General features: G+C 35.3%; 1 protein-coding gene across 3 annotated transcripts in view; it reads left to right on the forward strand.

Moving 5' to 3' along the window:
* The first annotated feature begins 1,623 nt into the window (after nt 1-1,623).
* The window catches only part of LOC106461224 (ninjurin-1-like), a 24,691-nt gene continuing 9,416 nt past the window's right edge, over nt 1,624-16,898 (forward strand). Inside the window, exons 1-2 of one of the 3 annotated variants that reach the window (XM_022388232.1) lie at nt 1,624-1,870; nt 2,641-2,847. In XM_022388232.1, coding sequence (XP_022243940.1) covers nt 2,731-2,847 — 117 coding nt within the window. In that variant the 5' untranslated portion in view covers nt 1,624-1,870; nt 2,641-2,730. Of the gene's footprint in view, nt 1,871-2,365; nt 2,848-16,898 lie in introns of those variants that run through there. The other 2 variants (XM_022388225.1, XM_013921028.2) reach the window with 2 other exon arrangements.

A 16,898-nucleotide genomic window follows, 5' to 3' on the forward strand; every position in this document is an offset into this window, starting at 1 on the left:
CCAAGTTCTGAAAATACAAAAACTCACTCAGAGACGAAAGTTGTCATTAGAAACTTCTGTATTGATGCATTAAGGAACTTGGCATCACTTACAATGTCGTAATTACCGATAACTCTATCGTCAGAGTAAGATGTTGGTAAAAAAACATACAAAGTCAACTGTTTACATTCGGAGCTAACAAATGACACCAAGTTCATCAGAATATTTCATCACGATTCTTTCACCAACTCGTAAATATATAGCAAAATTATAGTTTTGAGTCGAGCTAAGTTTTGTTTCCATTTTTTTGTAATTTTATATAAAAAGGTAAACTTTGTCCATTATAAGAACACTATAAACTTTATACTCCCATTATCCTATAAAATGCATACGTATTTACCACTATTTTTTATTTCAGGCGAAGACTTAAAACCTATTTGTTTTAAATTGCATTAACTTAATATTGGTTTTATAAGTATCGTGCAATTCCACTTTACCTATAAATACAAGTTAGGTGTTTCTTGTCCTCGAAATAATACAGCATGGGTGATCTCAGTGTTACTTTAGGTGGTGTAAATCTACGTGTCAGGTCTAAAGATAATTAAAGTTTCGAAACGTCATATACTTTACTGGTGTCAATGCAACATAAATAAAATCAAACCCTGTTTTGCACGAAATATGATGTGCAATTAATTATTCTATTATGGATGTTATTGCAGTCGTTTTATCAAATTGTTATATCCTGAACAGAAATAAAAGTAATAGTTAATCACCGCTCGTACCATTACACGTACACGTTTTAGTTATGAGTGTTATCCGAGAGCAAGCTAACACAGAGTGGTAAATACTTCCCGCTCTCTTTTGAAAAAATTGATAAATAAGACACGTAGCTGTACAATTAATAGAAAGTGTATATTTCTCTCTTCATTATACAACAAAAGGAAAAAAAAGAACATTATATATAAACATGTGTCATTAAAAAGTGTGATGGTAACCATAGCAACATCATGCTGTTATGCCGTATCGACATATTTCAAATAAAGTGTATTCCCTTAAAAAAATGAATTCATTTAGGAGGAACTGAAAATCCATAGTAAATTAGATTATTTTTGCGATTTATCTATTTCTCGGAAAGGGGACCTAGGGCCGCATGGAGGGGTCATCTGTTTTAACCACTCGCACCACTATACAGTAGTGATGATGACAAAACCTTGTCGAAACGTTGTACATTTGCTGTTATGTTAAACTTATATTAAAGTTTTTCTTCATTACTCATTCACTTCGTCTCCAAGCATCATTATACAGTATACTGTTGTCTGTCAGTCACTCAGTAGACACTAAAATTACGTCACATGGGGACGGTTAATGTTGTAATTTGTACTGTCATGACGTCAGTAAAACGTGTGCATGCCAAGAATAACGAGAACAATTATGCACTCTGTAGGCTACAACACAGCATGACATATGAGCTTCAAAAGCAAGAAATAAAAATACTTTAATTTTATTTACTTTTGAAACAGAACAGTTTTGGAGACTTTGCGGAAATACATCTAGTTTAATGAAGGCTTGCAGACATAGATGTGTATTGATATTTTCTATTTTGATCCAATATAACCCATACATACACAGGCGCGTCGGTTTAGTTAAAGCGTTCTTCTTGGAAGTAAAAACAAGTCTGGTGAACGAAACCACATGTTGAGTGACGTCACAGTCAGAATGCCACACAGATGTAATCTTCATCTATTTTTCCGTCCTTTAGAAAGCCAGACAGGAAATACTGCCGCAGCGACATCTTTACATATAATTAACGTAGTGATTTTTTGGTCATGACCTGGATTTCAACCAATCTTATCCATTCTGCTTTATTAGACATCAGTGATCCAATATTTATGTAAGTTTCTTTATGAATAGTTCAGATACTCATACATGGTAGGAAGGTGTATTTCACTTTCAGGACTATATTTTGGAATTGTTTAAAAATCACATAGTGTGTGTTTTATAGCAAAGCCACATTAGGCTATCTGTTGTTTCCAATGAGAGGAATCAAACCTTTGATTTTTGCTTTGTAAATCCATAGACTTACCGCTGTCCCACCGGGGGACATCAGGTAGTGTCTTAAGTATTAAGCATATGGGAAAGAAATCAAATAATTGAACGACTTGATAAATAAAATGAAAATTAATAATAAAGATAATATAAGTCTAATTTACTGTTAAAATTTCACTGATATTGTATTAATAAACATAATTACACGGACACATACATATGTTAAAAGACGTCTTGAACACACACTTCGTACATAACAAGTTTTAGCGTTAATTTGTTCAGCTATATTTCCGGTTGGTTGATTTCTTATTGGACACGTTACAGGAAATGTTTCATACACTACTATTAATAACATAGTGAATACGACATTTATTTTAAGTGAAATTCAAACAACCATCACAGAACGAGACAGTACTCTCTGCTAAAGCGGCTTATAAACTGTTACCAACTTTCCTTAAGCGCTGTCATTCTTTCAGAACAACAGCCAGTTGTCTTGATTTCAGAGGTTGGCTAATATCAAATATTAATAGAATAATCAGCCGTTTTTAAACAGAAAATTACTGACAAAAAACGGAAAAGTTTTGCATAGCTCTAAAGCGCCGTCTACATTTTCAGGGGAAACTCTTACATACATTCTTTTAGAACGAGAGTGAACCGACGTGATTTTGACAGAAATTTCAGCAAAAGATTACCCACCCAAATATTATGGCTGACATTGTTACAAATACCTCAACACCATCAAATAACAATGACAAGGAAAACGAAAACCTGCCTGAAAATGAACTAGAAATGAGGGAGATTCCCAATTCGACAGAAAATCAGGTAAATCTACACTTCGATATTTTTTAAAGATTTACAAGATATTTTTAATATCTTAAACTCTTTACTGGGTTTTTGATTATATTTTCAAGTTTACTTTTGGCGCGAAAAAAGAAATCTTTAATTCTTAATTACAGAATTTTATGTGATTATGGATATTATATAATTTAGCCCCAGTTCCCGCATTAAATAAAACATTCAGTTTTCCAGAAAAGTCAAAGATGTTAAGGAATTTAATATAATATAGATAATACAGAATAGAACATTAATGCATGTTTATTGAATTGTTCAATTCACTTAAGTTAAAGAAAGGTAGAATCCATATTTAAGAAGTTACCAATCTAATTATTTTTTATTGTTACTGGAAGTTAGTCCGTGTACGATCTTAATCTCATCCCCTTCCCCATGTTTTTAGGTCAAATAGCCCATTGTGTAGCTTTGCGCTAAAACAAAAAAATATCCGTTTCTCTATTTCAACACGAACTGTGAATGCTTTAACTTTTTATAAGCTTAATCAGCTCTTTGGAGATTAGGGTGAATTAATTATATTCTTCTTCAATGGTTAAGAGGAAATTTAATGCTCCATTTATTTGAAAAGTTTGGCTAATGCTCCATCATCAATAGTTTTATCAACTCTAAACATATTACACGGCAGACAATATTGGACTAATTGTTGATTTAATAACATTTAATTATGAATACTGCGTGTACTGAGTTAAATAATCCAAATAGTTCATCAAAATATTAATAAGAAGGGCATTAATGTTTGTTTTAAATTTAATGTCACTCCATTGGAAGTTTCCAAACTACCTCTGGCTATGTCCAGCTTACCACTTTAAGTAGTGATTGTTCTACTGTAGAAAAGCACGGAAATCAAAACAAAATCGAATTTAAAACTAAATATCAAATTTTCTGTTAGCAACGTTATAATGTATATATTTTTTTCTTACAAGTTCACTATACAAGAACACAATAAAAACTGATTGTTATGAGCAGAAATCGTTAAGTTATTGAATGATGAGTTGTAAATGAACTTTTACGTGGTGCAAACATTAAACATAATTTTGAAAAAATAAGTAATCTGATACTTAATTTAATAAGTACAAGCCACTTGTACTATTTTCTTGAAGTCTGTTTCATTTGCCCGAAATTCATAATATTAATAAGACTATTCGTAGTTGGTTGTAGTTAAGATATGAGGCTTGGTATAATTTTATTTGGAAAATACGTCACGCTCACATAAGGCTTGTTAAAGAACATTTTAAATTTCACCCCACTTTATGTTTGCATGTTCATGGAAGTTTTTCTGGATTGTTTGTTTAATTATTTTCAGATATTCGTGCAAAGTTACTCGAGGGGTATCTGTACTAGGCGTCCCTAATTTGAACTGCTAGACTAGAGGGAAGGCAGATAGTTAACAACACCTATCGCCAATTTATGGGTTACTCTTGTAATTGTATAACCGAATAGTGGATTTGACTGTCACTATTATAACGCACCCAAACCCTCAAAATGCCGGGAGAGCTTTATTTTATCCAACTGAATATAAAAATCGCGGTAAAGGCGTTCTTCACATATGCACTAGATATATTAAGCCACTTTCTATCTGTGGGCATATCTCCTCCTAAACAAGTTGACTAATCTAGACCAAACTTGACATGCTAGCTTAGTAGTCCAAAAGCAAACCATATTCATGTCAAACTTGTTCTCATATTTTAAAAAATAAAAATAGTTTATAAAATAATCCTTATATCGTTACTGAAGTAGCTATTACAAATAGTTGTGTTTGAGCAATACTCGTACCACAACAAAAGTCAGAAACTGTAAATAAAATTTTAAGCATTTTAGCTTATTTCCTATAACCAAAATATGCAGTAATAAAATATCCAGCTACAATATGGACAATAAATATATTGCTGCTGTTTAAGCTTCTCGCTCTTTTCTGGCTCACACGTTTAACTTCGGATTTCTACTGTGGTTAGAATAAGTGCTTAAGTCTGCATTAAAGAAGTATTTCATAATTCAATTATTTTAAAAGAGATTTCTTACTTCGTGATGTAGAATATAGTTTCACGAAGAAGTAAAATTCAAGATTATTATTAAATTTAATGCATTAAATGTACCAAATTCAGATAGTAGACATCTTAACCACATCTCCAGGGTAAAATGGACTGCTTTGAACAGGAAGTGACGTAACTCCTTTGCCATTTTTGCCAAGTTTCTCGAATCGACTTCTGCACCTCCCCTGTTTTAAAACAATTTTCTTGGAGAATGAACGCTATTGAAAATCCTCGCAGAGATTTTGATCATTTTTACTCAATTTGTGATTACTTCCTTCGTTTTCAAGAGAACAAAGACAGAGGAGTACAGTCTCTTTAAAATAACCTGCAAAACCTTTAAGGTAAGACAATTAAAATGAATTACAAGAGCTTCGAAAAAGAGAGCCCATTATGGACTGGGAGTTCATATTTACTTGTAGACGTTCACCAGATCTGTTGGACTTTCACCAAGTGTGGAGCTAGGTATGCAACTCTAAGAAAAATTAGTCAAATTGAACATCTACATAATTTTTAGCTAAGGCATAGCTGCTCATAGAACGGCTACGAGTTTTTTTTTTTTCAAGTACAAACTTTTAGCTCATACCTTCGTCATCTTTTGACCGATATGAGATATGATTATAGTTTTGAACTCAGGAAGTCAAATCCTTTCGATTGATGTATTTAACCATGCCCAAGGTCTCATAAGTTAATTTACTCTAATCCTGTCTAAAAGATTTTCAATATGAGGGTAGGCTGGTAGAGTTCCTGATGAGTAATAAAATAAAATCAGATATACGCGCGCCTCACGCTTGGTATTGCTGGCGCACAAAATATAGCTAATAAAAAGGAAAACAAGGTCTCGTAGATTAATTTACTCTAATGCTGCTTAAAAGAATTTCAAGTGCCGCGGCTATTGAGGATTCCTTCTTGTTTTGTTTTGTTTTTTGTCAAAGGGGCACAAACGCAGAACCCGTAGATCTAAAGTACGGCACGGTAACAATTAAGACCAACTTTCCTTGTATTACGTTCTTGAAACAAAATGTACATCGCTTTGTAATGGCACTAAAAATTTCTAAACAAAAACTGTATATATTTTTTTTAATTTGAAGGAAAAGGTCTGAATTTGGGTTTAGAACATATCTTAACTAGATGTGAGAATAAGTTTTTGAATGGGCTCAAAGAGTTTGGTTATTATCTGTTTTATACATTCCTTCTTTCTTTGTGTCTCCACGGTACGATTGGTTTTGGAACAATATTGTTACGACAGCGGAAGTCACGTGACGCTGGTAACACGTAATGAGTATCTCGAAGGTTCCTGAAGGCTCGAGTGTTTGCCAGACGCGCGCTTTTATAGTATATAAGCCAGCAAATAAAGTGACGGCGACAATAGAATTGCAGACAGCGAGATATAGAGACAAATAATCGAGTCAAGCCGTAAATAAAGTGCGTGAATCTTGTGAATTGTAGCGTGTGTTTAAGTAAAAGTGACTGTGGAAATTAAGTGTATTGCAAAATTGAATTGAGAAAGAATAAACTAGTTTTATATAAGAAAGGACTTATATCGCTGAAGTTTCTCGGAAAGAATTTCTACGGAAAATTAACAAACGAACACAGAGACGTAACAATATGTTTAAGGTTGTTAGAAATGTCTTGCCTGTTAAGGTGTTATGATTACAAGCCTGGCATGGCCTGGTGGTTAAGATGCTCGAATTGCAATCTGCAGAACGCGGGATCGAACCCTGTCACCGAGCTTTTGTAGTCGTAGGGGTGTAAAAATGTAACAGTCAGTCCCACTATTTGTTGGGAAAATAGTAGTATAAGTAGTACATTAGTAGTAGACGAATTCCCCAAGACTTAGCAGTGGGCAATGTTGACTAGCTGCCTTTTCTGTAATCTATCACTGAAAAACTAGGGATGGCAAGCGTGGATAGCCCTCGAATAGCTTTGCGCGAAATTCAAACAAAGAAACACATATAATCACGGTTGTTTTGTAATTACAATATCAAAATGGAAATCATAACTTACCAACACCATTTTTTTAATGGTATTAATGTGTTTACTTAACAAAAACCTGTATATAGCTTTGATTGTACAAATACAACGCATCAGAGCCTTAAATGTTTCTCACATATTATTGGTGTGGTATATTATGGCACACGGATTTCCCATACAGTAGTCAGATAGGGCCCGTTAACCAGGAATTCGAGAAATACACGTCACACAGCCTGGCTCTGTTTCTCTCTCTGAGCCCGAACTGAGTTTGCTAAAAAACATAGAAGCAATACACAGGATATATATCAGAACAATATTTATTCACAAAAACAACGGACAAACACAAGGTACAATAATAAAACTAGAACAAAAACCCTTTCCCAAAGAAATATACCTACAACAAAATATCCTTTAACATAAATGCCTACCCCCTTAAGGATAGTATAGCTAACATTAACACTAGAACTTTTCAACAAAAAAGCATACAACAAACAACAAAAACAAATTTTTTAATACAGCTGAACTCAAAATAACACATAATAAAATTAAGCCCTTTAATGCTATAGTTTAAAACACAGTAAAAAACCATTTAAAAATATAGTGTGATAACACCAAAAAAGAACATAGTATAAACAACAAACAGCTCAACTCAAATGAAGCAAACTCTTCACCAAAAAACACTTCCAAATATGCCCTTTGTCACAGCTCAAAACTATATTATCATTAAGGTGCTACTAAAACATAATATAAGATGCAAACTAAGCCCTTGCAACAATATCAATACAACCCATTAAATCTATAATACAATAATCCTACATGCGAGGCAAAAACAGGCACATATGTACATATATATACTTCGGTACCCTAAAATTCTACATAAAGCTTAACCTAAACAAAGATACGTATACACACTATACCAACCAAAGAAAACTCTTTTAGAATGGGTAAAATATACGCATATACATTATTTATAAGAGAATTAAATAGGTACAGGATCATTATAGAAATATATAAAATTCATAAGAGCCTCAAAAGCAAATATTCCAACACAGCTGTGAATTCCTGGTACACCATGTTGAACTATCATATAATAACCCCCTTGACTACTGCAAGAGCCTTTCGTGTTCTCTCAAGATTCTCTCAGGGGTGTTTTGGTGACTCTGCAATTCAACAGACAGTCTTCCTCATAGTTAAATAATGCCTAGACCTCCTTCTACCTGGACTTGGAAGTGGTATTTTAGAGTATTTATATGCCTCAGTGAGAACTTCTCATTTACCTCAGTTGAGGGCCTGGTAGGAAACCTCAACCTCTCTGTCCTTCCCACTGGAACTTCGAGAGGAGCTTCTGCTGATTATATAGATGTTCTGGTGCTGACGTTGTAGGTTTCTGCCTCAGCAAGCATCTTCAATACAAGTATGAACATAGTGGTGGCTGCTACTTGGGTCACTGCCCATACTGGTACTGGTCAGGCGACCTTCCTGCTTTGGGGACTTTTTCTTGTGATGTAACTCCAGAAAGGTATTACAGGGAAGAGAGTGGAATGGTCGAGCTGGAGGTGAACACAAATGACGTGGTACTTGTTCTGTGAAACAAAACACTCTTATGGGGCCCTGGAAGTTCTTTTTCTTGGTGCTATAAATTTATCTTTGGCGTGACCATAGTCCTGTCCTTGACTCCTAGAAGCACTGGATCTAGCATTGGATTATTGGATTGAATTGTGAGCTATGGGTATTCATCCATAGGTTATGAAGAATTGAAAATAAAATCAGCCCTGGTAATTTTTGGAAAATCACAAACTCTAAAGCATTGCAAAAATCAATCAAACAAAGACTCGCCGATACTTCCCACTATTTTAGTGTGGAGGTTCGAGATAGATAACACTAAGAATACTATACTTCAACTGGCAGGTTCAAAATGAAGGTAGTCAGAAAGGTAAAGAAATTCATCTTGTATAAGAACAAGCCAGGATTGAAAATACTGAGTAAAAAGAATTCTGATTGGTCAAATAATCTTTGTCAAGGGTGTAGGTTAAAGCTGTAACATCCCAATTTTAAAATACTCTGCCCTAAAATTCTCTTCACGACCAGAATGTTAAAAACAAAAATATACATGTGGTCAAACTCCGTTTCTGAAAACACATGTCTTTTCATGCTTCGTCTGCCTGTACAAAATATTCTCTATTACCTGTCGACAGCTCGGTCAATGCAGGCACCCTTGGATATAGAGATGAACCTAAGTCTCAGCTGTGACCTCCAACGTCGTCACAGCAATGGCGATAGTCCACAACTATTCTGAAATGCCACTACCATATAATTGTTTCATCAAACACTGCCCAAATCCTGTAGCCATGAAATATGGTGGGCCTACAGAGTAAGGTACCCACACTAGTAGCCAACATCTTGCCTCCTTTATGATTTTCTTCAACTACAAACTCAGCACAGAGGAGAGTAACCATACCTTACTATGAAGGTGTTACTTACTGCTTCCAGTGCTACTACATGCAGAGCTTGCATTTTCATTCATTATAGTTGTACTTGTACTGGAAAATGGTGCGAATATATTCTGAAAACAGTGCTTTCGAAGTATTTCAATCTGCATAAGTGAAAAATATTTCAAATAATCAAACAAAACAAAACAATGGGTTCACCAAGTTTACACTTGTTCTACATGACACTATTTATGAATTTTACTTTTCACGGGGCCCCACAGTGGCACAGCGGTATGTCTACGGACTTACAACGCTAGAATCCGGGTTTTGATACCCGTGGTGGGCAGAGCACAGATAGCCCGTTGTGTAGCTTTGTGCTTAATTACAAACAAACATACAAACAAAAAACTTTTCACGGATAATTTTACCTTACAAATTCTCATTTCAGTTCAAACCAAAAGAAATGTTTACGCTCAACTCTTGCAAAACATAGGTCAAATTGTGTTTTCCTGCCATCACTCTTATCTCTTTCTATAAAATTCACTAGCTGTCATATGTTTTAATGCCAAAACTGAAATATTCTCATATCCACATTAATTAAAACATCAGGCATGCTGTTTCTTCAAATAATGCCTTATTAGTCAGTAACCACATTTAACTTCATAGCTTGAAGTATTATCCTTCTGATCAGTTTTCCCATTCCCATTCAAATTTTTCTTAGTGGTTGTGTTCTCATTGATTGATTTATTTTATGTTGTACAACACTTATGAATGACTTTATGTAAAATTTCATATGTGCATGCAAAACCTCATACACAAACGTGCATTTCCATACATATATATATTTCTAATTCTCACACATTACTACATACCATAATAACGTTTGACTAGCTACCTCAGGTACGCGCGTCATTACCATAGTAATCTACAAAGGCTGCAGTACTCATGATTTCTCAATGTGCCACCATCTGTGAGTAGTACAACTCAACAGTGTTTTAAATACTTCATGAAATAGATAATTAATGATGGAATTTAGCTGAATTAGATTATCCAGCCAAACTTTTCTCCACAAGAGTTGATATTCATTCTGTCACTACCTTTTAAATCAAAACCACTTTAAATCAACTTTGACTAAATACAATCGTCCACAATAAATATGAATCTACTGTTTGGTATTGGCTCTAATCAAGGGCCATTGGAACATTGTATCATTTTACACAAGTTCATTTACTTGTGTTAGTTGACATTACAGAAAAGTAAATACAGTAACCTCAATGAAACAACACCTACTCCATTGAAATTCACAATCATCCAATACACCTTCTGCATAACTCTCTCACTGCATATCGAGGAGTCATATACAATTAAGTGAACATGGGAGACTTTCTCTCGAGCACCAGGTGTCTCTTCAGGAAAACAACCACTGGGATAAGGATGAAAACATTTTTCACAATACTGGACTACTATTTTGCAATGTAAAATCACTCAATTGATCAGATAACAGGGGTTACACAGCACGTTGAGTCATTATTTTCTCTACCAAACATTACCTTAGCTTGTTGTGACAAATGGTTGTCAAAAAATGCCATGCACACATTTAGTCAAACTAAAACACTCACTAACTTCGAGAGAAAGGGAAGCGATATCTTTTCATACATTGGTTTCTCGATCATACAACTGTTCTAGCTGTGATAATTGAGTGGAAGATTACATAAAGTAGTACATACAGTGCATTGTTGAATAGCTCTGAAAAAAAGGAATGTCATTTCCTTTCAGTCATTGCTTTTTCAACTTAGCTACTGTCCTAGTTACTATAATTGAGTAGTACTCTCAACATGCAGCCTATTAATTCTGCTGAAGAACATCAATTGATGGCTCAGAAAGAAAGAGATGCAACTATTTAAGCTGTTGGTTTCTTGACCAAGCAACTGTGATAATACCCAACGATATAGTCATCACACAGTGTAGTGCATATGTTGTAAGATGAGTATCACTTAATAGCTTGAAAAATCATGGTCACTACTTCGTTTCAGTCAGTGTAAAATGTTAACCCTAATTTCTGATCTGTTAGTTAATCCCAGCCATAATGATCAGGATGTAATTGTCAGCATCCTCACCAACCACTGGAGTATTCAGGTGCATTCTCATCTGGCTCATGAAACACAGCCAGGTAAATACTTTCAACTTCCTCCTTCTTACTAGTTGAGCTGATATGTTGTATAATAATCTCTTCATCTTTTTCAGACTTGCTGATTCCAAACTCTGTCTCTTAGTAAGGCCAGGCATAAAAAGTTTCTCCATAACATACGTCATAGTTTCCACATGCTAGTTGCACTTAGCCCCCCCCCCTCCATGGATCTCATATATCAATGGAACAGATTCTCTAAGTAGTTGGTGTGGACTAGTTCCATTTGAGCTGAACTGTTACTAGTTACTAGTGCACAAAGATGTGTACATCTGAACTAGAGAATGGGCCATACGTCACATCTATAGAGAGCATCATTTCTTGGGCAAACATGAGCATGTTTGGCAAACACCCAGTTCACCCTATCGCCCCGGGTACTCTTTACTGCACATGACACAAATATTAGTGTCCTACATTCACAATTTTATTAAACAACTTTTTGTTTATGTTATACCAATTAGAATAGCATAACATCTTAGCTAATAATCCATAGTTTAATGGCATACAAGTTTTAAGTTCTTAATTCTACAAGGAAATATATAAAACAATCCTGAATTTCCACTAATGCGACACACGTGACACATTTTGTCTTAGCATGTCATCATCCCTATTTTATCAATCACCCCTCGAAAATGTATGAAATTAAATATAAAACACTCTTTATAAAATCGTTATTGCTCAAATAGACCATAAATTTTATAGCCTTCAATTTTGTTTGGTTAAAGAGCTATGAATAAAAAATCATACCCCTCCTGCCACACCCTTTCTTTCACAATTCGTTGATAGTTCTCTCTTACGTTTCATTATATATTACCTATAACCAATAGAAAGTCAAGGTTTTCATCTATCAAATGGCGTATTGTATAACGTTGTGTTCTGAACAGATGACCGTCAATTTCACTCAGAGTAGCAACATCGTTCACGTGGGAAAGTTAACGACTAGCTAGGATGAATTTCTAATGGCTCTTGTCCATAGTTAGAAAGCCAGAAAAATGTTTAGAAGGAAATGAATTTGTCTACTTTTTGCATGTTATTAGTCTACGTTCTTTGGTGTATCAGTTAATTAAATAAAAATTGTTAAGTGCTTTACTATAATCACTAAAAACAATCAGGCTTAACTGTCCTCGACAATGGAGGGCAAGAAAAAAGAAGATTGGGTAAGTACTTTATTTCTTGCTTTTCATATTTATTCTTTATTTATTATTATAAAAGTCACTAAAAGTAAAAGTACGGATCTTTTTAAGTTATTTAAGACTAGATTAGGTAAAGTAATAATAATAATATAATTAAAATGGTTCACGAGTCACGCACGCGAGCAGCTCTTGGGTAATGTAATTCGATAGCGGAACGTGAGCTGCACGTTCCCCAAGTGATTTACAACTTATAATGGCGGGATAGCAGTTAGACACGGTTCAAAGGGCCATAAAACAATAAAATTTAATTATAAATAGATGTATAATGTTACGAACTTAGAGATACTTAGGATAAACGAATGTAGTTTCATGTTACAATTTGAAGTCATTCTAGAAAGAAAAGAAGGTTAATTTAGGTTCATTTCGATTTTTTAGTGGTTACGAGGTCGGTCGAATTGACCGATCCCGATTTGAGATAGGGTAGAGAAAATAGCATATAAACTATAAGGAGTTAGTGAAAAAATATTTGAAATGCATTTAGGAGGTTTTAGGGATTACACAAAGGAAATTTGAGATTTTTGAGATGACGAAAGGTGTTTGTAATTTTAATATGAAAATTACTTTGCACACGGACTATTCAGAACAAATGTTCAATATATTCATGGACAAAACTTTATTTTATTTTATTAGAAATACTTCACTAGGAAATATGACTTTTTATGTGAAAGACTTGTAATATTAACTGAAAGACTGCCAAATTTAGTGAAGATATACCCAATATATAGAGAGTTATAAGTATTAAATATATACCGACTTTAAACGAGTAGAGTTTGTTGGTAGAGTTCATATCTGTTCAGTTGCATTGTATACATTATGAAATATAGTAAGCTGTCATCTCAGCTAGTTTGACTGCGATTAACAAACTTAGCAAGCACATGCTTCACAGTCTGTATCAGCCACTCTGCCAAACCAATGGACTTGGGGGAAAATAAGGTGAAGTACAATTTTCATCATCCTCAACAGTGTGCACAACTCATAGTATAACTAGCTATTGAAACTAGTTCCCTGATTCATGTGAACCAACACACCAATATATCGTGCTAAAGAGTCAACCAATTGGTAAGTCTTGGTTTAGTGAAGTAATCAATAACAACTAGCTCATATTGATAGTTTGCTTAATCTTGGAAAGGGGACAGGAATTATCAAGGGCTATTCCCTGGAGAAGAGAACCAAAAATTGAATGCTGGAGTTTATACTTTTTAATTTGTTTTATCTTATTCTCTGAACTACACATTTTTTGCAGTGTTGGCACCAGTGTTGTAAGTCATGATTGAAACATGACCAGTAGAGTCATTGTTGTATAATAGAACTATTGCATGTACACCCTTGGGACCTTCAGTCCTTGTGTCATTTAATGTTTGGAGATTTTGCTGCTTCAAGGTTTGGAGGACCACTAGGTGCAACATACGTCTAGGTGGTTATTCATATTGGAAAAGCATACATAGGTCACAGTCTATGTGTGCCCTCACTCCATTCCTCAACCTGTGCTTGTTATGTATTACCTATGGCAAGGAGAACCTTTGCTAATTCAGGGTCCCTCAAATATTCTTCCTAATGTTCTTGAAGTGTGAGTTTGGAATCTAGTTGTCAGCTGAATCACTTAAAGTGTAGCTATTTGTCATGACAGCTGAAATGGCTTTTACTTTAACATGGTGCACTAGATTTGGATAATCAACAAACAGACCATGTGTTGGGATAGTGAATCTGAATTTTTGAGTTGTCCTCCTAGATGATGCTATATGACAATTTCATACCCCTGCAATGTTGTGATCTAAATTGTTATCATCCCTTCCAGATTTTTAAAGTTCATGAACCACTTCAATGATGCCTGATTCACGACAGTTTGATTAAGTTAGGAGAGAGTGGTAAAGGAGAGCCATTCAGTTTGTTCCAGCTTCCACCACGTCACACAGGTTGAGTGGAATTGACCGCAGATGATCTCCCTCAGAAGGATATGAAAATTATCACTTACCCATGGATCGTTGTCCATTCTCCAGGAAAAACAAGGAAAAAGGAAAGGGTAACAAATTGACAGATTAACAGCAGAAAATGGCTGACTAGTTGTGTAAAATTATTGAAGAGAGAATGGTTGTTATCCAAGAGCATATTCTCCATAAAATGATCCCCCCCCCCATTAATATTGGCATCACCCATTAAAGTCTCCCAAGATGGAGAAAGGAGATAGCAACTGTTCAAAAAGATAATCATGGTCTGCTTGATCATAATCTTTTCACAGTATAGGTGAAAAAAAAACGAATAGTGATTGTGTGATCCATGGAGACATGGATGTCAACAGCCTCCAGTGGTGTAGTGAATGGCAAATGGGCGCATGCTGGGCAACCAGAAGTATCACACTCCCAAGCATTCGTCCGTCACTCAACCTTTCTTTTCTGTACAAGGAAAATCACTGAAAGGTAACAACATTGGCAGGTCTTAAGAATGTTTCATACAAGGATAGACATATAGGATGATAGGAATAAATCAATGCCTTAATGTTATCTAAATGAGAAATCCTAATAGATTCACTGTATCAAAGTGGCCAGTTTTATTTATAAGTAATAGGAGAACCAGTTGGAGAGCATTTTTGTTTTTGAGTAGTAGAAAGAGGTCTGTTTGACTGCCATGGATACATTCCTGGTTCGAGGGGGCAAGTCCCCGTCAGACGAATTAGAATCCAGTGAGTGAGTGCATGACCATATAGTCCTGAACCAAGACACCAATAGAGAGGGGCCTGAAGATTCAATGGGTGCTGCAGTAAGAAGAACAAAAGTAGACGTGAACTTGTCAACCCGTGTATTCATGGAGGGCAGAAAACCTTTAACATGGTAAGAGAAAGACTGATGGAGGAGCAGAAAGCACTGTCTGCACCACCACTGCAACAGTGGAATGGAGTGAAGCAACATGTGTCCAAGATGAAAGAGGGAACAATAACTTCCGTGCCTCGAAATAATAAATGCTGTTTACAGTCTATAACAACTGTGTATGTTTTTCTCTATTTATTTATGGGGCAAAAACGAACTTATGAAGCCACTATAGTTAATGCAATGTGGGTCCAATTAACACTCATAGTTATTGTCTCCTTTCACCACAATGAGCATACATCAAAGTGCCACAACAAGATGTTTTGGAGTGCCTAAAGCACTGACACTCGAAACATCTGAGATGGCTAGAAATATAAGGCCATACCTTGCATTTTAAATAACCGACCTTAGCAATGGCAGGCAAACGTACCAATGTAAGCATCATGATAAGAACGTTGGTAGGCTAAATTATTTCATCCTTTAGAATAGAGATATGCTGAACAGCCAATACACTTTGGCTGGAGAAAACAGTGAGAATCTTCGAATCGGGGATGTTACCTAAATCCCTCTCAATAATCATACCTATCGAGGAATTCAAAGAAACATTGTGAATAACCTCAATAGAAATATCCTCGATGAACTTTGATTTCAAATGCAGGTTGCTATGTTGTGGCTTAGATGTTTTGACTAAGATGTCTATAGATTGAAGTTTTTTACTAACTTAGAAGAGCCAGCAAGCTTCTCTTTTCCCTTCTGAATGAAAAAGGGAGACATTTGTTCTCATAATGTGTCGGACAACGAATGTATAATAAGAATAATAGGTACAGTAATGGTAGGAGATGGATACTGTGGATAAAAATCTGCCATTTGTGGTCACTTTCCAACAATTACTTTTGTATTTTATTTTTGTATTGTAGTGCCTCCCACCACTCAATCACCAGAATCCGATCCTCTCCCCCCCCCCCCACGGGTCGCCACGCACGACAAACGTGTGGGTGGATATTTTGATTGCTGAGGAAGTAAACTTGTACAAACAGAGCTTTCCCTGGGAAGTCCCCTCACCACATACACTGAGTGGTCACAAGTAAATAAACACCTAATTTTTCGTCATTTAACTGATTTATGCTAACTAATTTGTGTTCACAGAGCACTATATAAATGAAAATGGTCCGCACACTAATTATCTTGTGCTACAATATGCCTAGAACTCAAGGTTCTCTCGAATTGTCAGATTTTGTTAGAGGAAGAATAGTTGGTCAAGCAGATGGTGGAATAAGTCAGCAACAAATTTCGCAGAATTTGGGAATTCCGCTTTCGACAGTCAGCAGCATGTCATCGTGCAGTTCAGGAAACACGGCAAGGAAACAACTGAGCAGCGTCCAGGTTCTCTTGAATTATCAGATTTTGTTAAAGGA

This window comes from Limulus polyphemus, unplaced genomic scaffold (genome assembly GCF_000517525.1).
Source record: "Limulus polyphemus unplaced genomic scaffold, Limulus_polyphemus-2.1.2 Scaffold37, whole genome shotgun sequence".
NCBI classification, from domain to species: Eukaryota; Metazoa; Arthropoda; class Merostomata; order Xiphosura; family Limulidae; genus Limulus; species Limulus polyphemus.